The sequence below is a fragment of the Fomitopsis serialis genome, assembly GCF_022376445.1.
Source record: "Fomitopsis serialis strain Sig1Antser10 chromosome Unknown B0H18scaffold_4, whole genome shotgun sequence".
In the NCBI taxonomy this organism is placed as follows: Eukaryota; Fungi; Basidiomycota; class Agaricomycetes; order Polyporales; family Fomitopsidaceae; genus Fomitopsis; species Fomitopsis serialis.
The window spans coordinates 538,286-564,117 of NW_025954964.1; the positions used below are offsets into that span (position 1 = coordinate 538,286).

Sequence of the window (25,832 nt, forward strand, 5' to 3'; positions counted from 1 at the left end):
GAGCCGTACCACACATACAACCGTCAATGAGATGACAAACGTTCCACATAGCGATTTCGAGAGGCGAGGGTGACCATTTTCCAAGGTTTTGTGTTCTGCGATTTGCTTGCAGAGGTAGTCCAGGGTGGCGTCCAGCGGGATGGAGAGGTAGAGAGGTCGGGTAAGCAGATGTGGCTCCCCCTCCACCCAAATGATGATCCAGATAACCACAGATAGTCTGGCATTTGACAGACTAAATGGCGGTGTTGAGGAGGCAGTCACTGTAATAGACGGATCGTTTTAGGAGCCTAGGCTGTGGCCTCCTATCGACATGTATGAGTGCGATCAAACAAGTGCGATCAAACTCGGGCCGAGCCGCCGAATCTGGAACTGGTGTGCGACGGTAAATCATCCGACCTAAGTACCCACAACGCGGTCACGCGGTGGGCGCCTCCGCATCCATGTCCTCCACCGCCAATCGCCCCGCCGCCGCCGCCGCCGCTCCCAAGCCGCCCGTCGTCGTCCCCGGCACAGGCAACAACATCATCGTCAACCCTTGCCAGGTGCGTCTCGAGCGTCGAAGCGAGAGATGAGACTCAGACAGAACAGCGCGGTAATCCTATCCTCGAAGCCGTGCGCAATGTAGGTAAAGAATTCGGTGATATCGTCGCAGATTACCAAGTCGGGCGAACAACTGGTGTTCTCTTCCTGAGGTATGCCGTTCCGAGCTGTAGGCCTGCTTCTGTCTCTCATTATTCTTCAGTCTCCGCTACCACCGCTTGCATCCCGAGTACATCCACCAGCGGATTGAGCGGCTTGGACATGCATACACCCTGCGGGTGCTCCTCCTCATGTGCGATGTTGTAAGTACAATAGTAAATGCATAACAATGACAAAGACTACAAACAATAGAGCGAACATCAGGAGCCGATACGAGAATTGACCAAGGTCAGTCAGCACACGCCCGCCAGCCATGAACTGAACGCGTAAGCCTCCGGAGTAGATGTGCCTTATCAACACCATAACGGTCATGGTCGCGTGGAACGCCGAGGAGGCAGGGTACTATCTTTCGACGTACAAACAATTCGAGAACAAACCACCCGACCTCATCAAGGAACGAGTAGACAAGACGTACGACGCAATGCTCCGCACGGCTTTGACCTCCATCAGTAAGGTGAACAAGACGGACGTCGAGACACTTCGTACAACTTTTGGAGTCAGTACCCTGTCATGTTCTTGACTACAACTTGATCTCACGCCGATTCCTAGAGCTTCGCAGATATTGCACGAGCGAGCTCTGACCAGCTCCAGAAGCTTCCCGGCGTCGGTCAAGTCAAAGCCAAGCGCATCCAAGATGCTTTCCGCAAGCCCTTCCGGAACAACGCAACGAGCACCCTCTCATCTCAATTGTTGGCAACTCATCTTTCACAAGCGACCGTAGACAAGGGTAAGGAAAAGGAGTCGAGCGCGTCCAACCCGTCCGCTGCTGTATCCGGTAAACCTCTGAATTGGCATCACGTCCCCCGCGCGACCCAAGCCCGTTATGGGACATCGAGCTAGACCTCAATTCGCCTTCGCCGCCAGCAGCAGCACCCATGCAAACAATCAAGGACTCCAGCGGCCCATCAGCAGACACTGCAGCATCGTCGAGTACAGCGTCACTCGGGCGAAAACGACCACCGAGTCCGGTGTGGGACATCGAGCTTGACTTGAATGAGTCCGATGTGGAGGTAGACGGTCCTGGGCCTAGTAAAAAGACGAGGACCGAGACAAACTTCGGGGATCCGCTCTTCTTACAGGAGACACCGTAGCAGATATATCATTCACTTGTTATACACGTAGTGATCCATGTACTATAGTATCGGACACCAGCACTACGCATGCGCTCTTGCCAAGAGCGTGCGCTTGCTATGTGGGATGGAGCGGTCAATTTACGATGATGTACGATAAACATTACATGCACAAGAGGGTAAACAAGCACGAGGCGACTTCAATTAACCGATGACCGGAGCGACTACTGATGTAGCAAGGACAGCAATAACGATCAGGATGTACAGTACACGAATACTTACTCTAGCAAAGCACGTTATAGACGTAGAGGGAATACGAACTGATAGACTGAACTATATGACGCCTTAGGCTGTGCGAAGTAATTGCGCAAGTTCCTCGGCCTGCCCGTCCCCGGACCCGAGCGGAGGCTCGCCATGCGCTGATAATGCACCCTCAGCGACAGTCGCTGGAGCGCTGCCTTCGCACGCGAGCGGTCGAGGAACGCTGCGCGGGTATCGATGATCCTCCCATGGAGGCTGTCCAGCAGCGTCTTGATCTGCTCCAAGTGCGCCGGCTCCCTCTCAACCGCGCCCTTCTTTGGGGACTCCTCGCCCTGGCCGGACGGCGGCATGGACCCGCCGTAGCCTCCTTCTCGAGCGCAGTGTAGCCAGGGATGTCCGTCAACGCCTTGCTGAGGACATCAACGTAACAACAGAGGTCTTCGTAGTAGTCGGGCTTGTCGGTGTTGCCTTGGATATCGAAGATGCCTCCAGACCCGACCGGCGGGCACAGCAAGTTGACGACGGGTATGAGAGAAGGAAGAGAGGTATACGTCTCTTCCTTAAGCAGGAGCGCACGAGCGACATTGCATGCAATACGACTCGTTTGCGCACAAGCTCCGGATACGAAGGAGAGCAAATGAGCTTGGTTCATCGGGACCTGCTGCTTCGCAAACTCTACCAAGCGTGAATGGATGGCAGCCTCCTACGTGCAATATTAGCAGGGAGAACCCTTCCGATGGACCGGCTACTCACGATTTGCATGCCCTCGTCATTAGCGGGGATAGCTTGGCCAATCACTTCAATTGCTACCATTATATCCCTGCCCAACTCAGGGGAGGTTGCCCTGTCTACTGCGACGAGAACCAATAAGAGTACGATGATTGGCATATCAACATGAAGCAAAGCGCCCTCCCTGCAAGCGATTATCAGGTCAAGGGTAAAACAATGAGAGCTCGCAGTAATTACCTGGCAAGGACCGTTACGAACGATATAACACGGTAGAGTATCTGATCTCTCCGTTCAGTATCAACCGGAGATGTCTGACCCGAGGACGGCCTTTGACTGAGCTCATCACAGGCACTTGACTTTGCGCCTAGACGGACAAGTGTGTCGGCCAAGAGAACAGCAGAAAAGCCTGGTTGAGAGCGAGCTTGCGATATGGACCCGGCAAGGTGCAAGAGGCCATGGTACGCAAGCTCGGTGTACGGCCGGTCGACAAGGTCTGTTGCTGTAAGCATACAACTGATTAGTGGGATGCTTAGTGGCGACAAAGCCGTAACGCACCCATAGCATACAGCCAGGGAACGAGCGCCGCAGCATGCGAAGGCTGCAACGTGGAGAGTACACCTGAATGCAAGAGCATACTCAACCGAGAAACATCTGGGTGTCATCGTGAGCATCAACAATGCATACAATATTTGCCTGCATGAACAGACCTTCCGCCCTCACGGCATCTTGCAACATTCCGAGTATAGGACACGCTTGAAGGTCGGCTTCGTCAAAAGAAAGCACAGGCGAGTTGTCAACGTCCATGCCGTCGTCGGTGCTGGCTGGCGAATTGTCCCAGAGAGGCACGCCCAAGATGTCATCTCTTAACTTGACCTTGCTCATCGCCTCTCGGAGCAGACGATTGCCAGCCAGGATATGTCCAACCTTCTGCCCGCCCTCTTTACCAAGCCCTGCTAAGGCCTGTTGACGCACTGCCTCCAGTTCCCCGTCGCTCTCATCATCGCTATCCTCGTCCCAGTCGAAGCCTAGCAGCGGACTTGACGACCTCGACTTGAATCGCCGCGCGCCCTTCTTCACTACGTCCATCGCAGCGCTTTCGTTGGTCCAAGCGGGGTCTACGTCTGAGGAGTCCTCCTCGTCCATCTCGTGCTTCAGACTTGCCTTGGCCTTGGCCTTAGCATCCTGTTTCTCTTTTGACGAGGAAATAATAGCTGCCTCGGCGGCACGCAGCGCGTCAACACCACCGCCACGCTTGTCGGCGCGCTGCTTCTCCTTGAGAAGGGCCTCGAGAGGATCGGCCTTGCGCGATTGCTTTCCTCCCGTCCTACTGGTGCTGACAAGGGTGGGCATCCGTTTGTTTCCTGTGACGCCTTTCGTGCCAGAAGCCTTTCGACGAAGACCGTACCGCGGTCTTTCAGTGCTGGACTCGGGTGGATCTCTAGATTGCAAGGCAGGCGAAGTGAATCGAGTGACCTTCTTGCCGATGGGAGAGGGTGACGGTCGGCTGCAAGTGAAAAATACAATCAATATATAAAACAAGTCTTCCGGACAGAAGACAAAGCGCACCCCTTGCCCTTGCCCTTGCCTAGTTTGTTGAATGTCTCCATGAAGTCCTCCTCGGACTCATCACTGCTAGAGTCGCCGTACCCGAGCTCCTTCAACTCGACTGGAATGTCGCCGGGACTGGATGAAAGTGTAGCATACGCCCTCGCTTTGATCTCGGCGATGATCTGGGCTGTCTTCGACTCTTCGTTCAGAGCCACGGGAGTCGCCGGACCAGATGCGGTACGACCATCTGACGGTGGCGTGAAGGGACGTCCTCCCATCGACAAGATGGACGCAGGAGTGGCCCGTACAGGGGACGACGGCGAAGACGTGGCCATCTGGGCAGATGGTGCCAACTCCGTGTGACAGGAGCTCGGCGAAGACAAGGTGTAGGGAAGAGGTGACGAAGCCGGAAGGTCGGGCTCCGACGTTGGAGTCTGAAGACCAGTCGGGATGCTAGAGAGTGGGCTGAGAGGGTCTTCTCCAGGTTCGTCGATGTCCATGGGAACGTTGACCTGTGTAGCGGAACAAGCGTCGGGCTCCTCAGGGGCGTTCCCCAACAATGGTGTCGATGGGTCAGCGCAGGAGACGTCCGTACGGGCACCTCGCCTCCACTGGTCGACCGCTTCGTTCACAGCTACTGGGTCCTTCCTCGTGGTGTTCGGTAGGGTTAGCTCTTGCTCGTCCGACTGGCTGGAAGGCACGACCTCATAGGGGTCAGTAACCTGCGAAAGGTTTTCCGGCTGTAGCCCGCAATGCTCCTCGGGGGGCGTCAGACGCGGACGCTTCCTGCTAGAGCCGCTGTCGGAGGGCGACGGTAATACGTTATCTTTCGACGTCAAAGGTTTGGAGACAGCAGAGCGTGCAGTCCTTCGAGGCGAAGTCCGGGTCTGGGGTGTTGGAGCTTGCGTTGGCACGCAATATAGGACTGGCGTAGCGTCCGCTTGGTCGCTCTCTGGAGGAAGAGCTCTTTTGCGAGGCACTTTGCTTTTTGTCAGGGAGTCAACATGAGGCGTTGTTTGACCCGAGCTGATGGGCTTTGACGCTTGGGAAACGGTCTTCGCTTTGCGCGACGCGGTTGTGGCTGAAGCTAAATGCTCCCTACCTGCAGAAGCACCTTCGGTGGATGACTCGTTCTGGTGTTTGCTACTGGAACGCGTTCGCGTGGCGGGAGTCTGTTCGTGACCAGGTGTGCGGGACAGGTCGCCTGAACTGCGCGCATTCTCCGAGGGAGGAGCCGCTAGGGAAGAGCGAGACACAGAAGCACGCGTCCTAGAAGCCGGCGGTGCTGCCTCAGCCAGCTTCTTCGCGCGCGGAGCTGACAAGCTCAGCCGGCCCTCGGACTGGGACGGGCCAGGCGGCGAGGAGGAAGGGGCTTGCGACGACAGGCGGGCGAACATGGCGTCGATTGTGAGTCGCCTGTTGTCGCGCCGCGACTCTGCAGTGGTTTTGCGGGGTTGTGTGCCCGCGCTGGGGGTCGTTCGAGGCATGTCGCGGGCGTGGACGCGGTGGGTGGTTGGAGGTCGTTGCAAGGCGCGGGCGCGGCCAAGCACGCAGGTGGATGCGCCTGTCACGCGTTACGCGGACGCGACGCGTCCAGGACTCCGCACACCGCGCGTGCGGGGTCCGACACACGGAGACGCCGGCAGGTCGATCGGGTGGCTGCTGGACCAGGACAGCCTGGGACACCGCGACGCAGTGAGCAGACGCGGGCGCACATCCTCTTCGCCAGCAACTTGCTCCTAAATGACATGCATAGGTATGACGGCCAACGGAAGCACATCATACACTCTGTGAGCCCCTTCTTCACCCGAATTCGTGATGTTCCGGAGCTGACACTCCCCAGTTGTCGACCCTGTTGTACCAGTTGCATACCCTCTCCTTCCTCCTCTCGCCTTCAGTCTGGATCTTCCTGGGTCGACTCGTATCCCATTTCCACTTCTCCGGACCGCGCGACCTGGATCCGACGAGGTCCCTGCGCTTCTGGTACATCATCATCGTCGTCGTCAACTCGGGTGCGCTATGGAACCACGCGAAGGAAGGGGCGGCGCAAGGCCGGTCGGTCGTACTGGACTTCGTCGGAATGTGTGCGTTTTGTCCGGTCATTGCACGCTTTCTGCTTTGCTCATACCGCGCGTTGTCCTCATTCACGATTTGCTACAGCATACGAGCCGTCAAGAGCCCACCTGCTTGCGCTCGACTTGTCCATCGTCTTCCTCAGCATGGTCCTCACAACAATTGCATACGAAACGTCGTATGCAGCAGAAATGCCACCTAATACCCCGGACCCACTGCTACCACCATCCACCACACCAGCGTCTCCGCTTCCAACCGGCGTACACGAAGACATCAAGTCACCCTTTGTCATTGACCTCCGACTCTCTACCATGATGGAACGTCTTCGACATCCACCGCCTCCGCCACCGCCGAGGGACACGTCCGTCGATGACTTGCTGCCAATGCCCAACACTACGAGCTGGCGATTGTCAAGTGGGCTGCAGATGTTGCTGCGAGCACGGCAACAACAAAGACAGCGCGCGCGGGGCACAGCGACTGCGGCGCGACGACCGAGCGGAGATGAAGGTGGGAGAGAGGACGACGACGAAGACGACGATTCCAGACAGGATGTTCCGGGCGGGTTACATACGGATCGTACTTGATATTTTAATGGATATTGTCTATTGCGCGATCGACGATGACACAGAGGTTCTGGTATAGCTGCGAGTTTCCCCGTCGAACATCGTGGACGAACGCGTGGGTCACCACTTCCGCTTCATCTACAGGAAGGACATGAACAATGTACTGGAAACAAACACTTGCATACGTACCGTCTCCCGAAGGCATGCACCGAACTTTGCAAATTCCTCCTTGCATGCATCCTTCCGCACGTCCGTATACGTTGCCAGGATGCATTTCCCGTACGCGGAAGCTTGTGCAGAGCATGTAGTGGTTGCATGTCCAGCAAACCGGCGCAGAGGCGTCAACGTTGCTGCCGCCTGACTTGGATTCGGGTGCATCGTGTGTGGGGTGCTGTCTATCTTCCCATGCAAAGGGTACGAATTGTGTGAGACGTATAGACAGAAGAGTCAATATGCGAAATTCAAACAGGTCCTCCTTGGGTCCTCCACTCTTCCTAAGTTGAGATTGGATCGGCACACGCGTCACCCTCACGTGCCTATGCCAGCCTGAGGGCGTCTAGACTCTCAACTCAAGGGCGTCTCCGAGTGCTCCTGGAGCCCTTCGCGTCGTGCTCTACTACTTAGCTGAGAAGCTACTGGTCTATCCCTACTGGTTGTCGGGGCGTTGGTGCGGTACTGAGCCTTTCTAAACTCTGTGCAAGTCTTATCACTCTCTCTACACCTCTGAAAGCTTCTGGAACCTGAGACCACTACTAGTACTCGACGTTACAAGCCGCATTCAGCTCGCTCACCGCACCACTCATTTCGGCACACATACAGGCGGGAAGGAATGCCATGCTCAACATAGTGCTTCTCATTGCCTGCGTCTGTACTGTCATCTTGCTGCTCTTGTATCTATTCTACTGGAACCGTGTGGTAGCCTTGATCATCAGTGTCATTCTCCGCGTAGCTTTCTGGAATCAAGCAGAGTCGAGCATATGGCTGGACATTGGTATGTCTCTAAGAACTCTTGAACTGTACGAGCTTAATTCTTGCAGGCTCTATCCAGTTCTCTGTGATAGCTGGGAGGATAGCGTTCAAGAACCTGCGTTACTATTCGAGCAACCAGACCATTCGAGTTGTCAAGGGTCAAATTAGCTGGAGATACTGGCTTCGGAGGCCGGCCGAAGAGGATGACCTGAGCCATGCACATGTACTTGGAGAGGACCCCAAGCGTACGTGCCTTGCAAACTTACTCGTCAAGGTTCTTCTCATCCATCCCGACAGAAACCGTGCACTTGCCGCTCTCCTGCCGAGTCCATGTATCGCTTCAGGGATTTGAATGTTTCGTCTATAACCGCACAGCTGCATATGAGAACATTCTGTCCCAAATGGCGGACGACCTACCTCCAACCCCTGCGCCTACGCCGGCTGCACCGAGCGTCAGCATGGATGCACGCGGTGCCCTGCGCAAGATGTTCAGCAGGACCTCAACTGCAGCTGAACGTGCGTATCTTGCACATACCGGGACGACACGCTAACTCCGCACTTCCAGGTGGCGCCGGACCTTCACTTTCTCTGGCTTCCTCGCTATACTTGAAGGCACCGAGTCATATCAAACGTCTGGTGTCCTGGATCAGGCTCCAACTTCCCAACTTCGACCCGAAGAACTTGTTGCCCATGGGTGTCGAGGTGTCGAAGGGCGCCATCATCTGCGGCAACGCATCCACCCCAAACCTGCTCATCGCCGAATTCAGCCAGACCGAAGGGACATACGGTATCGTCCAGGTGAGGCGCGCCGATGCCCAATTGACTCGTGCACGCTCACAATCTACAAGGCCAGGTCCAAGTGCGACCTATACAAGCAGTTGTTGAACCTCAAGTTCCAGAACGCCTCTGTGCACTACTTCGAGAACGCCGATTTCGATGCTCACATGGGCGACGTCGGTCGAAGACTTCGCGAACACATCGAGTCTTCCGGGGACGTTTACATCAAGCACACTGGCTTTCTCACTTATCCGTATTATCACAAGCTCTGGACACGCTTGAAGCTCTGGTCTGTAGAGTCAAGGCCCCATGCTCGCGCTCGCTCGTTCGTGCGCCGCTTGTTCGGCCGGTCAGTCCCGGTCCCTCACCCTCCCACATCGTGGGCGTGGTGGAGAGCGCAAAAGACGCCTGACGACGAGACGCCCATTGGGATCGACTTCTCCAAACTGGAATACGCCATTGAGCGCAAGATTCTGGAGGCGCCCGTCCTAGAGCTCCTGTACTATGCCGACGTCGTAGGTATTGTCCCTGCCGAGCCTCCCCAGCAGCCGGCGGACCCTGACAGTTTGGACCCGTTCGACATCGGCAACGGCGACCTTCCGCCTGAATGGGGTATTGACTTCGTGGTGAAGGGTGGGTTTCTGCGGTATGGTCCTTGGGCGGACCGTCAAAGGTGAGGACTGGGTTTGAACTGTTAGGAGCCCCGTACTGATACCTGTCCTTGCTTATTAGGTCCATACTTCAAAGTTGTTTCTTTCCTTCGACGTATCACGATGCAGAGCCCGCCATTCGTTTGAGGCCCGGAGATACGCGGACATGGACTGGCTTGAAGATATTCATAGAATTGCGGGACGGGGTCACATTGCATATACCATTGCGCGAGGCTTCCAAGGCAAACCCAATTGTTCATGTACAAGTCGTGTCGCTGACAAGATCTTCCATAGGACTGGCAATGGGATGGCAAGGTGGACGTACCGGATCGGCCACGGAAGAGAGAGGCCGCTTTCATTCATGTTAAGGCCGGAGACAGCTCCACTATAAGCTATATCATGCCGATGGTGGCCAGTGCGACGGGCTACCACCCACTTTTGGAAGTGCATCTTGACACCTTGACCGTCACGTCCAGCCTGAATGATATGCGGCTCCTAATGGCGCAGTCTTGTCGAGTGCGTTCTGTCATGTCTTGGATATCTGCATATCATTGATAATTTTTCGCGACGCAGGTTCGCTGCCAACTACCCACACCGCTGAAGTGGAATGGAGAGCGGACGTGGACATTTTCAGTATTACTACGGCGTGCACAACTCTACCTTCTGAGGGACCACATCAATATGCTTACTGACCTTGGCCGGGATTGGAGCTCGGGACCCCCCAGTGACTACCACCGTTTCATTCCTATGCACTACGTAGTGGAACTGGACTTGCATGACTACGAGGTAAACACCTACGTGAACGATCATAACATCATCGACAAGCCGCTCATCAAGGAGGACAATGGTGCGTTTGTCATGACCTCTGTTGATGCCTCTTGCTGAGCCTTCATCACAGCGATCCTCGCCTTGCATGGAATGCGCCTGAGCTCGGTCGTCCAGATACCTCTAGTTTGGTACCGCCCGGAAACTACGACAGTGTCGTTTCGGTTAGAAATACCAGACGCTTCAGTGCGGTTGACGCTTCCCCGCTGGAACACCTACTCCTTGTATCCCTCACCTGATCGTACCAACGTCGGACGAATCGGGTTCCTCACCCTCGATGGATCTTACCGATATCACGCGGATGTGCGCGAGTACAATGTGGACCAACTCAAGTTAGACTTTGCGGTATGTCTATGTCACGCGCATGTCCTACCACCGATAATGACGATTTTTAGGCTCGTAACATAGTCTACAAGGCGTTTGGATGGAATATCCGACACTTCCTGATTTTGCGCGAGAACTACTTCGGCTCTTTCACACATTTCTGTACACTCTCAGAATATCTCGAGAAGAGGAGGAAGGACCAACCCATCACTGACCCGATCGAACTTCAATACCGACCGGGAAAGGTATATAAACAATCATACCGGCGAGAACAAAGTACTGACAAACGTTATGACAGTCGAACTCTATGGAGGTCGAGGTCGGCCTCTATGTTGACAGCGGTTTGCTAGTCCTTCCCGCAGGCCTTCCGGGGTTCGAACAGTACAGTCAAGCCGAGATGCTTCACGCAAAGGCAGAAGACTTGGGTTCATGTCTCTTCCTCAACTGTCCTATTCTGCAGCTACAGTTACGAACGAATGACTACTTCATGGGTGCGGACCCAAGCCGATCTTCTTTTCCCCAGACCCTTACCGTCCGTCCAGAAATGTCCTTGAACGTGGATACCATATCAGGCCATCTTGAAGACCATTGCTCAGATCAGACTCTGTTCAGTCGTGTTGGTGAACGTGACGCATCCAATGGATTGATCATTCTGGATGGTAAGCTAATCATGGTCGTGGTCCCACCCTCTGACGCCCCGACAGAACTCGACATTACTGCCAATCGGCTGTTTGGACCCCAGCCGAGGACCGCGACTTACGTTTGCATATGGGAGATACACGCAGGTTCGTTGAAGGCGTCCCTTCGGCACACCAAGCGCGACTGCTGGGGGCCGTCGGAAGTTCTCTTGGAATGAACTTCTCCGACATCCTCAATGCTCCAGCGAAGGAATTTGGGCTGCCCGTCGACCCAGATGGTGAGCCTTCACATATACGAACTGTCAATAGTACCGCACGTTGACAACCGTGTTAGTCACTTTCCTCAAGGCTAGCCTAGGATCAGCTTTCTTGGTATGGCTTGCCGGCGACGGCGCCATAGAGATAGCATTTCCCGATGGCTTGCGGTTCGACAGCAATGACTTGGCTGGTGGATCGTACATGAAAGTCATGAGCATCCGCGTTCCAACGGGGTCGTTGAAGGCTTTGAACATGACGAGAGAACACTCCAGAGATTGGCACGATACCGCAGTCTTACCTTCGATGTCAATCTGGATGTGTACTCCGCGCCACCCGGATGGCAGAAGAAAGCGCAGGATCAGACCTCATTCGTGAACACTCAAGATGGCCTCACCGGCCGAGCGAATTGTCTTTATTCTCACGCGGCTTCACACTCTTCGAGAGATATATTGCCCTCTGGTGAGTGTCGTTGAATAACAGTAGCGTACCTCACTAAGACAGCCTCTTTAGGCCGTGGACTCCTCGATAGTGACATCTACTTACCTCAGCTGAGGGTTCCCCACTACCGTGTCCGAGAAAGGGTCCCCGAGTCAAAGAAACAACCGCTGATGACGAACTCTGGTCCCCGGAGGATACCGCCTGGGGCTCAGTCGACAAGCCAATTTTCCGAATCGGAAGGTGACGAAGGGCTCTCTGAAGCGATGCGAGATGCACGCTTAGCGTAAGTCACTGAATCGTATCAAAATCTCGAAATGACGGCGATTGACACGTCGGAGGCAGTAACTCGCGTCTGCCGGGCTCACTGAGGAACAATGGACAGAGTACGGAGGAAGACAGCATGCAGAGCGGTGATGAATCTGACAACGAAGACCTGACGGAATCAATTGACTGGGACAGTGAAGAGTCGGCTGGGTCGAATCGTGAGTTACAGTTCTGTTTCAGTACACCTTTATCTCAGACACATCCCTCGTAGTCGGCACCGAAAAGCCAATGGTCTCTCAATACCGAGAGTTGGTCAGCCATTATAAAGCATCACTGCTTCGTCAACCTGCAACGTGGGACTCGACACCGTACAATCTCTACCAGGTAAAAGTGCAGACTACCCATGTATCCTCCCACTCAATAGTTTGTGTAGAAGCCGCGGATGTCTTGGAAGCAGCATGCAGACAATAGCTCCCGCAAGTCATACAAATTCATTCGCGGGGAGATGCCATACATCGCGCCGTCGGAAAATCAAGTCGACACGACTGTCCTACGATTGTCTTCTTCGCGGGGCATTGACATTTGGATCACTCCTCTCGTTGTTCAAGTCTTCGACAGCCTACTCAATGATCTAAGTCTCAATGTGAGTATCTATTTGCTTTGCACGATAATGCGCTAAGGGCGCCAACCTAGCAATTAACTCCTGAGCTCCGCTTTGACGCCATTATGAGCGACTATGTACGCTCCTCCATACCAGTCCCTCGATCAATCCGCAGAAGAGTCGTTCTCGACGCACAAATCCGTAGCCTCACCATGGCATGTGGGGTGTTGATTACGAAGGACACGGAAAACTTTAGTGCTGCTCGGGGAGAGTGTACCGCCGAAGAAGGTTACAACCGGTCGGACAACTGCACTGCGTTGCATCTGTCATTGGAGAATGGCACCTTGGGCTGGACGGGAATCGAACACTCGGATGTCGATTCTGACAGTGCATTCACTACTTCATTCAAACAACTGTCTGTGGCCTTTGGTGGCGCGGGAGGGCAGGACAAGAGACTTGGCCGTCGAGGTTCTAGTCTGTCCCCAGTCGCAATCGGTGCGACGATCGCATCAAGCACGGCCTCGGTCATCCAGAAAGAGGCTTCGCTCTACCTTGGAGCTCTCGACGTCACCACGGAGGATCATGCACTCGGCCTTGTTAAGTCCTTCGTCACGTCCTCCCTCGAGTGGATTGAAAAGGCCTTGGATTCCCGACGGAGATATCAGGTCTATAATGCGACCGCCGTGGACCGACAGGTCATATATCAGGTCGTCAAGTACTCTCGCCAACGAACAGTCGTTGATCCCCTGTCGACAATTCAACCATCCTACCTTGTTCAGAAAGGCCAGCCTGATCAATTACGTCGCAGCAGCTGCTTCAAGTTTCTCGTCTACCTGCGAAACTGTCTCAGGTCCTTAGAAGCCAAGGAACGGCATGGGGTCCTGGAGATGCCAACCAACACGAATACGGATATCGCCTTACGAGACCTTTACTTATTGCTCGAAAACCAAGACTTCAGCCAGCCTGTGGACGAAGACACGTCTGGTTTACCCAAACACGCTTTCATGCAGAAGCTATTCCATAATCCCGATGCGCAGACCCGTCAAGATCCGAGGAACTCATTTGCGATCCCTATGTCAGGCTCGTTGCGCTTGGAGTCGATCTCTGTGACTGTCAGTCACGGCGCAGACCGTGGCGGCAGTACGTTTATTTCCGGACCTCTCAGCGTGTGTACCCAGGTCAAATCGAACAACTTCCTACCTGCCCCGCATGTAACTTCTGGCAAGAGTTACGGCAATCTGGCTCTCACGGATAAGCAGGGCAGGCAGCTTCTCCACATCACCCTGTCGATCAACCTGCATAAAGTGGACATCAGGATCTTGCCACAGATGGTCGTCCTTGTTGAACAACTCGCGCGTCTGCCAAATATGGCCTCGAAGTCCAGTCCTTCCGTAGATGCCGCACACCCTTCTTGTACGCCCAGTTCACCGATGGCAAGGTTGTTGTCTGGCGCGTACATCGACGTGGCATTCTCCGTTCATTCGGCAAGTTCCACAGCAACTGCCGAACGCCTCTCCATCGACTTCGGCATTTCTCGTCTCGGATATACCGCCACTGCTCTCAGTAAACCCCTCGCCGAGCCATCCGCTGTTGTCGAGTATCAGTATTCCATGAACCATTCACTACTGGTCGGGGAGACGACGCTGCGGCTTCGCTCTCATGACCAGGCAGTTTCTTCCAATGGCGGCGTGGCTCTGGCGTCCTTCGAGGTGCACCGAAGCAAGTTCAATGTCTCCTTGCTGAAAGAATCACAACAATGCCTTGTCTTGCGATTGGTCGCTGGTGTAGATAGCGTGGGCCTCACGATTCCCCGGAGCGCCCTAAACCTTTACCGCTCTGTCGATGACTGGAAGGCTACATACCTTTCTGACGTCCCAGTCGCGCGGCACCCGTCGACTCCACCTCCAAATCCGACGCGATACACAACTGGAGAAACAGAGAAAAGTGGGGCACTACGCTTCTCCATGCACGTAGCTTGTGCAAACGCGGGAGTGACATTACAAATCGCGCGTGGCACTTGGTTCTCTTGGGAGGTGAAGGAAACAGTCTTGAATCTGGCTACATCGGAAAGCACGGCCCAGACGCTTCCCCTGTCATTTGGTTTGCAAGCAGGGCCCCATGTCATCGGAATTTCTACTCAAGCACGAGCGAAGGCCACTGGTACTCCTACCTCCCACGTCCGTGTCGAATTGCCGATGGCGACAATGAAAGGACATTACTCCGGCTCACTCTTCACGGTGTTTCATTAGTGGAATCTTTCCATCTTACCGTCAGGCCCGCAGATTGGGACACATTGCTCTCCGTCTACCAGAAATCCGAGCAAGGTTTCAATGACTTGATCCATCTCATACAGGAGACAAGGCCAGCGAACAAGCCCCCCGCTTCGGATACATCTGCGCGGAAAATATCAAGCTCAGCGGTTCCTTCCGGATGAAGGGGTTCCGTATTGGTGTCGAGGGCCATTCTTCCACTGTGTTCCTGGAATGCGATGATATCAGTGGCAGCATGGAGAATCAGGACGACTTGGGCTGGCAAATTCGACTGTCAGACTTATCTTTATCGCTGGCTTCGAGATCGAGCTCCCGGTCAGCATTGGATCGTGGTCACCGCTCAGCCTTCGTCACAATTGATTTCGAAGTCAACATGACGGGTGTTGCACTCTCCAGTAAACATACCCTAGAAATGACCGCGACCAAATTCCACGCCGTGATGCAGCCGACTTCCGTCGGGGAACTGAGTGACTTCGTCGATCACTTGCAGGTGTGCTCCTCTGGTCATACGCCATTCCGTTCAAAAGCTAACAATCCGAACAGGCTGAAGTCCTGGTGCGACAAGCGGATCGTGCGAACGAGTTGGCTCAATTCAAGGAGAAAACAAAGAATATCATGAAATCATTCGACGTGAAGTCGGGAGACGCGAACAATCTGCAGACATCTTGGCTAGAACAGTACAACTTATACCTGACTATGCGGCATATTGGAGTCGCATTTCCTCTGGCAGTGTTTCCTGATCTTCAGATGTCCCGCACTGGTAGTCGAGATGATGCAACCGCTGTTCGTGCATTTCTGTTCTCCGTCAAGTCCTTGGCCTTTGGTGCGGAGCGTGGGGAAAGTGGGCAGGCGACTGTGAAGGGGTTCTCATTCCAGTTCATCTCGAGGTGCGTCTGCTGGGATGGCAAACGAATTCAGCTCATCAGTCTCCCCATTCAGGTTCCGGCAGTCTGTTGCTGCAGACTTCGGAGGCGACAGCCATTACACGCAGAACAGAATGCTCTATCCGGAAATGACCGCCCAGGTGCGGTCCGAGCGAACCGCTGGGGCGCGTCGCGTACGCATCGCTGCGAACGTCGATGGCTTCATACTCGACCTCGATCCTTCGATCCCCCATTACGTCTTCTCCTTAGTGGACGTCTATCGTCAAGGGCGAGAGCGAATGGACCAACTCGCTAGTAACATTACTTGGTCCGGTGATAAGGCAAACGCGGACAAGCAGGCCACTCCAACGACCGAAGGCACTCGTAATGACTCTCTTCCTAGCTCCAACATGCTTTCGTCGATCAAGTTTGCCAGTGGAAAAGTCCGCATGCACAGCACCTCGTTGAACGAGACCTCTGTCAGAGGTCGTACAGTCTCTGGCCTCGCTGATCGATTGGATGAGTACGGCCCGGAGATAGGCGTGGAAACTTTTGACTTACCCGTCGTCACGGTCTGGGGGGAGTATCGAGCAGGTACCGCGCCGAGGAGAATGTGCTCTAACAAGCAGAGGGTTGTTCCATCCATCCTCATGTTTAAGGCCACTATCCATTCGAGCCAAAACACGCTACGTCCCACACTGCTTCCCTTCGTGACCAAGATTGTATCCCACGTCGAAACACGCCTACGACAATCCAGTCGGCCCCTTTCTCAATTCCCTCCCACCGCCGTCCAGCACGTGGTTCTCGAATCGCCTGTCGGCGCAGAGAAGATCCTTGACCCCTGGATCCGGTCCCCGGACTCAAGATCAGTCTCTGCTTGCGCATTGACCAGTCTAGACTGGAGCTCAGCTGTCAACCTGACGTCAACGTCCTCGCGGGGCTTCACTGGGACAGTGGCGGCTTCATTGTGAACATCTCTCCTGGTTTCCGCCGCGTCAGTTTCACGGGAAGTGTCGCCGGGCTCACAGTTGGGCTGAAACACGGCTTCCTCAGCGAGGACTGTGTCAGGTTGGATGCCCGGAACCTGGCCTTCAATGTAACTTTCGCCAAGACGGTTGTAGACTGTGACAAAGTCATCAGTTCCATATCCGTGGTAGTTGACACCGAATTCTCTGGTGCGGTGCGGTTCTCCAGACTACAAGACGTGCTTTGCTTCAAGGCCGTATGGCTAGACCGTATTCCCGTCCTCAGTGGACCTGTTGCAACTCCAGCAACTCCTCAACCACATACAGCACATACCGCATCACGTTCCCCAGCAGCCAGTCAAGAACTTACCACAGCCATACTGCTTCGCTTCCGCAGTGTCAATTTGGATGCAGACCTCGGACAATCCATCAGCTATGTCAAACTCCGCATCGATAATATGCTCATTCGCAGCAAACTTAGCGACGACGTATCGGAGCTGACACTAGCGATAGCTCAGTTCGCAGTGTTGGCTTCTGGAAACGTTTCTGGACAAGCTACGGTGCCGAACTTCGAGTTCCACACCATTCGTCACGGAGAGGGCAAGAACGGAGGACTCTGGGTGGTCGGATGCTTGACCTCACGATGCGAAGTGGCGTATTCAATGTGGATTTGGAAAGCGAATATCAGAAACTGATACAGTACAGGTGTGCAGAGAATCCGCTCCATGGTCTGTGCCTCCACTGACGATTTCACAGAGCTGAACCCGTGGAGGTCAAGATCTTCGACGACTGGTCGATGATTACTGATCAAGTACCTTCGGGGCAGAGACATGTCGATGTGGCATTCACAGTGTCTGGAACAGAAGTGATCATCGTTATGAACGTCGGGACGATCCCGAAGCTGGTGTCGTACGCAGACAAGTTCAAGCTCACTCTCGATAACCAGCGAGAAGGCGCAAGCAAGGAGTCCAAGGCGTTCAGGATTGCCAGTTCGCCGAGGCCCGACAACCCGCTATCGGCTGTTGCTAATGCCATGTTGAAGTCCACGCGAAGCCGCCTGAGGGAGGAGACAGGTGTCAACTACAAGATCAGACAACGGATGAGCCTCAGGCTGGATGTCCTGCGTTTGGTCGTCTTTCCGCGTTCCATGCGCGATTCCGAGTTGGCTCAATTCATAGGCCGCGACGTCCATGCGCGGCTCGATCGTATGGTCGAGATCACTGCCTTACCTGCAAACGGAATCTAGAATTGTCTTTCTCTTCCATTTCGACATCTCGAGTCAGCCAGCTGAACCACGCCTTGCTTGCTAAGGAGACCGTGGACGATAGCAAGAAATGGCTCTCGGCACTCATGAAGGACGCTCCGGAGGCTACGATATTCGGGCTGCCCTCTATGGACATGCGCATGAGCAGCGAAGAGGATATCATAGACGACAGGCGGACCCTCGTTTACGACTTCAGCAGCAGATTCACGGTGAAGGAAGGAGCAAGAAATCGCGAAGACATCTACATCACCCTCAACATGTCGCTGTACACATGGCTGACATCGCTTCGCAAAGCGTTCACAAGGGAGATGCAGCAGGTGCAAGCCTCTGGGGACGCTCGCGGAGGCCCAGTCGCGATCGTACAACAAGCTGCATCTTCTCGCAAACGGGCCGCTGAGTCTGCTGTAGCCGCCATGCGCGCAGACAAGGAAGTCGACGAACAAATAGCTGGGCAAGAACGACCGCACTTGGGCCGTGCTGCCACTTTGGCTATAAGCCCTAGCAGAGCGGCTACTTCGCCTGTTTCACCGAACTTTTCGATTCCTAGCCCCGCTTCTCTGCGCCTCACTTCGCCGACCAGCCACGGGTTTGACCCTGCGTCCCTAGCAATGCCTCCGACTCCGGGCAAACTCGGTCTCAAATACGAACCCCGAGAGCGTCACATCGAACGTCTCACGATGAGACAGCTTGGAGAGGCCACCCCAGACGTCATGCATCCCTTCTTCATGAAGAAAGCCGGGTTCAGTCTCGAGGACTCCTTGCCGCAATACGTTCACGAGTATGCCACAATGCCGACGGAGGAAATCATGAAGCATTGCTGAAGCTGTACAGCAAGCAGCTGACCTCCAATCAGAAGGACGAACCTGTCGTATCTGTTTGATCATCATGGACGGACGTACCATATCGCGCAGTTTAATGTTTAACATTATTTCATTATCTTCCGCAGACATTCTTCCTAATATCAAGATGTTGGCTTCATTGTAGACGGGCATGCCTATTTATCTCGATGAACCGGCCCCACCCACTTTGAATACACTAAGCAAAGCGAAACAACCATACAAGAGTCCTACAGGGTATGCTACGAGGAAACGCTGGTCTGACATGCGCAGCACGGCGACGAATATTCCGACGCAGCGTAGGTGCACCATAGAATTGACAACACGGAGAGCACATAACCTAGCGATCCGCTGCGGACAACCTTTGTGAGACATTCGGCACACGGACTTTGCGGGGACTTACTCAAGTGTCAGGATCACGCTTAACGCGGACACACCGACCATGGGTAATAAGCAGTATCCTAGGACGGACACAACTCGATATGCGTCTATGCCACTCTCAGACATCAGGTTGAGAAGCGTGTAGATGGACGCAGAACCCATGAGGCCGACACCGTAGATATAGCCGAACTGCGGCTTGCCGGACTGAACGAGAGAAATGAGACGTGGGCAATCTTCCGGTGATGCGATGACACTCACGAAAAGCAGGAATGTGCCAAAGCAGAAAAGAAGAGTAGAGGTCCCGCGAGGTCAGCATCGTCCATGATGCGTTCATCCACGCGACTGAGCGGATTCAGGACGGTCAAAGTTTTGGCGCGGATGTGAGCAAAGTTAAACCCAAGCTCTGAAGAGTATTCTCTGGTCAAATTTATGAATGCTAAGGGGACGACCCTCTCACCTTCCAGCAGCGGTGGCTCTCCCTCGAAGCCACCCGTTCCAAACGCCGTCCACCAACCACCAACAGGTTGAATGTTGCCGCCGTACCCTGGCGGCACTCCTTGCGAGTTGATAGATCCTTGCGCGCCGACATTGCCGTCGAGACTTGGGCGTGAGCCACTGTAGAAAGTACTGCTCACAGGACTCGGCGCGTAGAATTGGAGTGGGACTCCCTGTACGGGAGGTGCGCCTGCGTAGTACTGGTTTTGGACGAAGATGCACCATACGCGTTATTGCTGTCCTGCCACATGCAGCTTGGAGAAGGTGTGTAGGAGGCGTACAGAGCAGTGGTGGAACAAGACGGTTGCGCGAGGGACGTGTCCGGAGTACGTGTCTGAGTGCAGCTATGGGCGTCTAATGAACAGAGCATGATGCCCGATCCGGCAGCTCGCATTTTAACTTCTCACCACTTCGACCATGGTGCGTCCCTATCTTCCAGTCTCGGTTCTGCACGCTAACGTCGCCCAATTTCTGCGCTATCTAGCCTCAGGTGCGTTTCTGGGCTCAAACATGGATTCCGGAGTATGCTCAGTTGTTTTCATAGAACGAGTACATCGAGGAGCACATCAAACGGCATGGCAGGCGGTTGACTACTACGAACGAAAGTGCGCACGAACATTTTCATATGAGGGAGGACTCACTCATCTTGATTTCTCCACAGGCGCAAACGTGAGGCTCGCGCTGTCCACCGGGCTTCTGCAACAGCACAAAAGGCCTTTGGTTTGAAGGCAAGTGCTGCACGCAAAACGGCATGCCGAGAAGGTCCAGCTCAAGAAGACGCTCAAGGCTCACGACGAACGCAATGTAAAACAGAAGGACTCCTCCTCTGCACCGGACGGTGCACTTCCTACGTACCTGCTCGACCGTGAAGGCCAGAAGGACGCAAAGCGTTGTCAACCGCTATCAAGGAGAAGCGGAAAGACAAGGCAGCAAAATATGCTGTCCCTCTGCCGAAAGTGCGTGGGATTGCGGAGGATGAGATGTTCAAGGTTATGCGGACTGGAAAGAGCAAGAAGAAGGCATGGAAACGGATGGTGACGAAGGCGACATTTGTCGGGAGGGGTTCACGCGGAAGCCGGTCAAGATGGAAGGTTCATCCGACCAATGGCTCTGCGGTACAAGAAAGCAAATGTTACACATCGTGTGTCATGGATTCGCTTCCTGCTGAACTGGCTTCGTTGACACTGTTTGCAGCTGACCTCAAGGCGACGTTCCAACTACAGATACTGGCGTCAAGAAGAACCCGCAGTCTCCGATGTATACTCAGTTGGGCGTACTCACGAAGGGTACAGTTGTCGAAGTCAATGTCTCAGAGTGGGCATGGTCACCGCCGGTGGCAAGGTGTCTTTGGAAAGTATGCTCAGATCACAAATAACCCCGAGAACGATGGATGTATCAATGCTGTACTCCGTACGTCTTACAATCACGCTTTCTGCACTGCCCACTTATACTTCATCACAGTTGTATGATGTCCTCACTCCTCACTCGACTCGTCGCTGTATCTTACCCCACATCACATATTTTCTGCATCACCTGTTCTCGCACTCCTGCATGTTCACTTTATGTAGCTACCATGTCGTCATGCTATGTTATATGTTTGCTTGACCATTCAAACGACCAGTGCTCCGGGCTTCACAGACTAAACATATTAGACTGACTCTCATCAAGATCTCAGCACATCCGTCCGGATTTGACGGAAGTTGTATCTTCACGAGTACGTTGCACGTTTCTTGCGATCTGCTTAGCATTTAATGGGGAACACAGCACACCCGCCGGACACCTGCATGTCCTCTACGCGTGGTCACTACTAAACATCAGATTCTCCCCGGCGGCAAGTTCATGACCAACATGGTAATACGAACACACGACAGCACACGCCGCTATACTACGCTGATCTTACGTGCGCTGCTAGCAAGCAAACTCATTCCCATGTTGAATAACCGCGAGAGCAGAGAACATTCAAATAGGCCCGTTTCCCTGTGAAGTGCAGCTTGCCAAGAGATTTAATGCTTGTTCGTTCCGTGCCTACATCCCCTTATGGACAGTGCGAACTGAGGTGTTGACTTTCTACCCGTGTGTCCTATGCTGATACCGTTCTCAGCCTTGTTGTATGTCACTTCCTGGTGCACTGTTATATGCAATCATACGCGACGGGCCAGCAAGCGATACGTATAGCCCGAAAGGCTTTCCTGGCCCGCACAGCTGGTCATTCAATATCTACTATCTCTCTACTGCCGTTTACAGACCGTGTATGCTCACGGGAAGTCATCCAATGTCCGCTGTCGTGACTGTCAACCACATCAGAAGCGTAGCGGACTGTCAATGGAGTCATGTGGCCGAAATTAACTGCTGCCAATTGAAGCATGTGCAAGCTGTCCGTAGGGATACACTGGCAAGTACAGGGGATGAGCGAGCCCTTCGTCGTCACTTCATCCCCTGGACCAGCTTGTGCAACCGCCACATCAAGCTGAACAGGATGTCGCGTCAGAAGTGCGGTTTGTTCCTGACCCGACTGGCGTAGAAAGCCGTCTGCCTCTCCAGTCTGTGTCGGCTCGCGTTCACATAGTAGACGGTAGGACTTCAATGTTCCTTCCTCCACTTACTGACCGTGATGTCCAACATAGTGCTGGCCATGGTGACTTTGACACAGTCCTTCATATACCCGGACCATATTGCTACTATCCTACAGGCGCGAAGTACGTCTTCCCGATACCGGTCGGTGGCGCAGTGTGTGCTTTCGAGCTGCGCATTTCAGATGGTCGGGTAGTCTCGGGCAGAGTGAAGGAGGCTCGTCAAGCGCGCATGATTTCGATGTAGCCGTTGCTGAAAACAAGTTGGCTGGACGACTTGACAAAGAGGCCTCAGATGGTAGAACACTTCCTCTCATCCGAGTTGCTTTCCGATGGCTCACCCGTTCGTACAGTCTTCGTCATGCACGTTGGTTCAATCAAGCCAGGGCAATCTGTCAAAGTCATCATCTCGGTACGTGAAAACTGGTCGTGTTCACATTATCACTGATCACGTTCTGTTCAGTATGCCATGGAACTAGCTGATGATGAATTGCTGAATCAAGTTCGATTCTCCTTGCCGACGTATATTGGTGAACGCTACGGGACGCCACCTGGACGCCTTTCGGGATCATCGACCACTGCCTGGGCGACCTTCTCAGTATCCGTTGACATCCGCATGACATCTGTGATAGAGAACGTTGTCTCTCCATCTCATGGCATCGGCGTGGCATACGACGAAGAGCGGACGCGCTGTAGCGTGGTGTTAAACGAGTCGTCGCCCTGTTTTCTTGGCAGGGAATTCATTCTGTCTATACAGGCAGGTAAAATCGATGTACCCCGCTGCGTCGCAGAAGTCCTACCGGAGAAGCGTTCTGTCGCCCTGTCGTTGACGCTCGTCCCTCGCTTTGGCGTCAGACCCATAGAAAAGCAAGAATACATCTTCGTCATCGATAGGAGCGGGAGTATGGTGGACGGACGCAGAATGGACTACGCCAGAATGCATTGTTGCTTATGATCAAATCTCTCCCCTCGGACGGAACGTTCTTCAACGTTGTAAGCTTTGGCAGCACTCATTCGTCTCTTTGGAGGGGAAGCCAGACATATACGTCTCGTAGTGTTCATGAAGCTGTAAGTTTTTGCTGCCTCGCCTAGCATATCTCATGTGGACTGTCTACAACTGTCAGGTTACGCATGTCGACGCTATGACTGCCGACATGGGAGGCACTAACCTCCTACCAACCATTGAATACGTGCTTCGCAAGCGTCAGGTGGCATATTCCGATGTTCAATAAACACGCCCGAAATCCGTGTTCGTCATAACAGATGGAGAGGTAACTAGTTCAATCTTGCTGTAGGCTGCATCTGACAGCTTCATAAGATCTGGCAACACGATGATCTGTTCCGGACCATCCGGAGAGCGGTGGCTGCTGCTGGCTCTCCATCCGGAGGCAAATATCTGCGTTTCTTCGCATTGGGGATAGGGCATGGGGCGTCGACCGCGCTCTGCACAGGTATCGCAAGGGCGGGAAACGGTCTCTGTCTCATGACGACTCAAAGCGAAGACCTCGCAGGAAAGTGTGCGCGGCTCCTCCGAGCCAGCCAGGTGCCGCCTTCCGGGAATTTGCGCAACGTCCGAGTAGATTGGGGCTACAGCTGTGCAGACCCAGAACCTCGCAGCGGTGACAAGCCCGAGCACACGGGAAAGCAGAAGGCGAAGAAAGAGCCCACAGCCTGTACCAGCATCTACGACGAGACTGTGGACTTGCGACTGGGCGTAGACGTTGACTTCAGTCCCCCTCGACGCCGAACGTCCAGCAAGCGCCGCATGCCGTCCCTGACTTTTATCCTGGCAATCGCTTCATCGTCTCAGCCATCCTCTCGCACACGACGCATATCCCTGATCGAGTCCTACTACGGGGGGAAACACCTAACGGCGAAGCCATGACACTCGAGGTTGATGTACAGCGAGCGGATATCCAACCATCCCTGCCGCCTCTCGTTCATGCTCTCGCGGTACATCGACTCGTCCAAGAGCTCGAAGATGGGTCCCTCGAGTCGCAAGGCGCCCACGGGTTGCTCGACACAAGGGTCCGTGACGCAGCCACCAGAGCTGCCGTGATTGGTACAGTGAAGAGTTCCAAATAGCAAGCAAGTTCGCGTCCTTCGTAGCTGTGGAACGAGAAGAGCCTGTCGACGCCGACGACGTCACCGTTGTCGGTGATTTCGATGCAGAGCTGGAGTGGGGCAAGGATTTGTTCGACGATCTGACCACGCCGATGAACGGAGCCTATGATAAAACAGGTGAGAATACAGCATGTCATATGCATCAAAAAAAGGGCACGGACTCATCCAGCATCGGGAGCAGTCTCCGACGTTGGGTGGAGACCCAGACGTCTCGCGCCAACCAACGAACCTAGTCGAACACGAGACATGGGCGTATCGCATGGAGAATATTCCATGTCAGCAGACCTTTCCAGGCAACGGACACGGCGTTTTTCTCAACCAGTATCGTTCAGCCCGAGCTATCATGTTCCCTCGTCACTACCGAGAGGTCCTGCACCTGCTATAAGCGGACTTGAATCGTATCAAGAGGAAGACCCTGACGACACTCCAGGTCAGGAAGAGTACGCTGCCAGAGGCCCCTCGATGGCCAGAACCGCAGCCCGAAGAGGTGCATGACGAATTAGACGATGTCGACTTTCTCAGAGAAATCATGAGACACCGGGACGCCTCGAAGGGGCCAGGTCCGTTCGATTCGGGGATAAACAAGATCTTGCAACACGCACGACGGTCGTCGATGCCAGCGCCTTCACTATCTGCTGAACATCGTCCACCGAATGTTATGCCCAACAACGACCCCATCACGGATATTGCGAGGCTCCAAAGGTTTGACGGCTCGTTCGAGCTCGACAACGCCTTATGCAGCATCATTTCCCCGGACAAGCTATCCCTGGACGGCTTGAGGGCGACCATTCCCATCTACATTCAGGCTCATCCCAGAGGTCCGCAGATGTGGGCGACAGTCCTAGCGATGGCGTACCTGCGAGCGAAGGTCGGGAACAAAGCAAATATCTGGGGAGGGCTCTGGCAGAAGGGGAAGAATTACGTGGATAAGTGCCTGCATGGAGGGACCGTCAACTTTGAACAACTTGTGACGGACGCTGGTCAAATAACATCGTAGCTATGTGCCATTATTAGCAGGAATATTACATACAATGACTGCACCATGATGCCTCAGTACGAACCTTGTAATTGGTAAGTTATCAGGCAAGTAATATGTTCACGCTACCACGTCCTGAGACCTAGGGACCAAGCCACGGTGGGAGCCGGCGGGTTTATTGTTGTCGTAGGAGAGGGAAAAGCCTGAAGTACATATCAGCGCCAACTTATGTAACGTTTAACCTTCAAGCGATCACGATGCACACCGCGACGTCCCCCGTACTACACGAAGTATTGAATTAACTGACAGAGATCGACTCACATGAGCAGGTAAGCTTCACGATTTCAGCCGAGGCGTACAGAGGCAGCAAGATCCAGTGTACGCAGACGAACGGGCACCAC

The 25,832-nt window shown here is 54.1% G+C and overlaps 8 protein-coding genes across 8 annotated transcripts; 5 read left to right on the forward strand and 3 right to left on the reverse strand.

The window, feature by feature from the left end:
* Positions 1 to 440: 440 nt before the first annotated feature.
* B0H18DRAFT_1207057 (restriction endonuclease type II-like protein) lies at positions 441 to 1,790 on the forward strand (the record flags this gene model as incomplete). Its single annotated transcript, XM_048036201.1, has 7 exons — positions 441 to 542; positions 589 to 692; positions 743 to 842; positions 892 to 927; positions 983 to 1,195; positions 1,249 to 1,474; positions 1,540 to 1,790. 7 exons carry the CDS (start codon positions 441 to 443, stop codon positions 1,788 to 1,790), a joined length of 1,032 nt encoding a protein of 343 aa, XP_047899092.1.
* A 275-nt stretch (positions 1,791 to 2,065) lies between these two features.
* On the reverse strand, positions 2,066 to 5,794 carry B0H18DRAFT_1114204 (uncharacterized protein; the record flags this gene model as incomplete). The annotated part of the gene is made up of 7 exons (XM_048033089.1): positions 2,066 to 2,436; positions 2,463 to 2,733; positions 2,784 to 2,943; positions 2,997 to 3,258; positions 3,315 to 3,410; positions 3,467 to 4,263; positions 4,326 to 5,794. The coding sequence occupies 7 exons, from the start codon at positions 5,792 to 5,794 to the stop codon at positions 2,066 to 2,068; spliced, it is 3,426 nt and encodes a 1,141-aa protein (XP_047899093.1).
* Positions 5,795 to 5,976: 182 nt separating this feature from the next.
* On the forward strand, positions 5,977 to 7,396 carry B0H18DRAFT_975774 (uncharacterized protein). Its single transcript, XM_048044105.1, has 4 exons — positions 5,977 to 6,097; positions 6,151 to 6,391; positions 6,468 to 7,081; positions 7,133 to 7,396. The coding sequence occupies exons 1-3, from the start codon at positions 6,056 to 6,058 to the stop codon at positions 6,962 to 6,964; spliced, it is 780 nt and encodes a 259-aa protein (XP_047899094.1). The 5' UTR covers positions 5,977 to 6,055; the 3' UTR covers positions 6,965 to 7,081; positions 7,133 to 7,396.
* B0H18DRAFT_413203 (uncharacterized protein) lies at positions 7,014 to 7,413 on the reverse strand. Its single transcript, XM_048037980.1, has 2 exons — positions 7,133 to 7,413; positions 7,014 to 7,081 (listed from the first exon to the last, which is right to left on the reverse strand). The coding sequence occupies exons 1-2, from the start codon at positions 7,319 to 7,321 to the stop codon at positions 7,064 to 7,066; spliced, it is 207 nt and encodes a 68-aa protein (XP_047899095.1). The 5' UTR covers positions 7,322 to 7,413; the 3' UTR covers positions 7,014 to 7,063.
* Positions 7,414 to 7,777: 364 nt separating this feature from the next.
* B0H18DRAFT_1114206 (uncharacterized protein) lies at positions 7,778 to 18,870 on the forward strand (the record flags this gene model as incomplete). The annotated part of the gene is made up of 26 exons (XM_048033090.1): positions 7,778 to 7,934; positions 7,981 to 8,157; positions 8,210 to 8,428; positions 8,478 to 8,710; positions 8,761 to 9,362; positions 9,422 to 9,593; positions 9,634 to 9,855; positions 9,913 to 10,186; positions 10,238 to 10,509; positions 10,560 to 10,733; positions 10,787 to 11,147; positions 11,231 to 11,404; positions 11,461 to 11,617; positions 11,677 to 11,843; positions 11,895 to 12,105; positions 12,165 to 12,304; positions 12,358 to 12,470; positions 12,520 to 12,729; positions 12,780 to 14,847; positions 15,041 to 15,447; positions 15,501 to 15,844; positions 15,897 to 16,670; positions 16,718 to 17,408; positions 17,474 to 17,490; positions 17,542 to 17,990; positions 18,032 to 18,870. 26 exons carry the CDS (start codon positions 7,778 to 7,780, stop codon positions 18,868 to 18,870), a joined length of 9,624 nt encoding a protein of 3,207 aa, XP_047899096.1.
* Positions 18,871 to 19,006: 136 nt separating this feature from the next.
* Positions 19,007 to 20,100, reverse strand: B0H18DRAFT_975778 (uncharacterized protein). The gene is made up of 5 exons (XM_048044106.1): positions 19,984 to 20,100; positions 19,724 to 19,951; positions 19,605 to 19,669; positions 19,289 to 19,470; positions 19,007 to 19,225 (listed from the first exon to the last, which is right to left on the reverse strand). Exons 1-5 carry the CDS (start codon positions 20,009 to 20,011, stop codon positions 19,048 to 19,050), a joined length of 681 nt encoding a protein of 226 aa, XP_047899097.1. The 5' UTR covers positions 20,012 to 20,100; the 3' UTR covers positions 19,007 to 19,047.
* Positions 20,101 to 20,154: 54 nt separating this feature from the next.
* Positions 20,155 to 21,396, forward strand: B0H18DRAFT_975781 (ribosomal protein S8e/ribosomal biogenesis NSA2; the record flags this gene model as incomplete). Its single annotated transcript, XM_048044107.1, has 8 exons — positions 20,155 to 20,181; positions 20,306 to 20,346; positions 20,490 to 20,626; positions 20,650 to 20,823; positions 20,846 to 20,938; positions 20,985 to 21,067; positions 21,117 to 21,171; positions 21,223 to 21,396. Coding segments are annotated over exons 1-7 (586 nt in total), but the record flags the coding sequence as incomplete, so codon positions are not given.
* A 976-nt stretch (positions 21,397 to 22,372) lies between these two features.
* On the forward strand, positions 22,373 to 25,452 carry B0H18DRAFT_1114207 (uncharacterized protein; the record flags this gene model as incomplete). The annotated part of the gene is made up of 8 exons (XM_048033091.1): positions 22,373 to 22,457; positions 22,685 to 22,743; positions 22,795 to 23,031; positions 23,089 to 23,238; positions 23,650 to 24,027; positions 24,087 to 24,343; positions 24,400 to 24,572; positions 24,842 to 25,452. 8 exons carry the CDS (start codon positions 22,373 to 22,375, stop codon positions 25,450 to 25,452), a joined length of 1,950 nt encoding a protein of 649 aa, XP_047899099.1.
* Between the last annotated feature and the right edge of the window lie 380 nt (positions 25,453 to 25,832).

Excerpts from the sequence above, each read along its gene's own strand:
- B0H18DRAFT_975778 (XM_048044106.1), bottom strand. The coding sequence starts at position 20,011 with ATGTGGCAGGACAGCAATAACGCGTATG. Across the intron at positions 19,952-19,983 it reads GGACAGCAATAACGCGTATG|GCGCACCTCCCGTACAGGGA; the intron begins GTGCATCTTCGT and ends AGTACTACGCAG. Across the intron at positions 19,471-19,604 it reads TCCTGAATCCGCTCAGTCGC|TCCGGCAAGCCGCAGTTCGG; the intron begins GTGGATGAACGC and ends TCTCTCGTTCAG.
- B0H18DRAFT_975774 (XM_048044105.1), top strand. The coding sequence starts at position 6,056 with ATGCATAGGTATGACGGCCAACGGAAGCACATCATACACTCT. Across the intron at positions 6,098-6,150 it reads GGAAGCACATCATACACTCT|TTGTCGACCCTGTTGTACCA; the intron begins GTGAGCCCCTTC and ends GACACTCCCCAG. Across the intron at positions 6,392-6,467 it reads ACTGGACTTCGTCGGAATGT|CATACGAGCCGTCAAGAGCC; the intron begins GTGCGTTTTGTC and ends GATTTGCTACAG.
- B0H18DRAFT_413203 (XM_048037980.1), bottom strand. The coding sequence starts at position 7,321 with ATGCACCCGAATCCAAGTCAGGCGGCAGCAACGTTGACGCCTCTGCGC.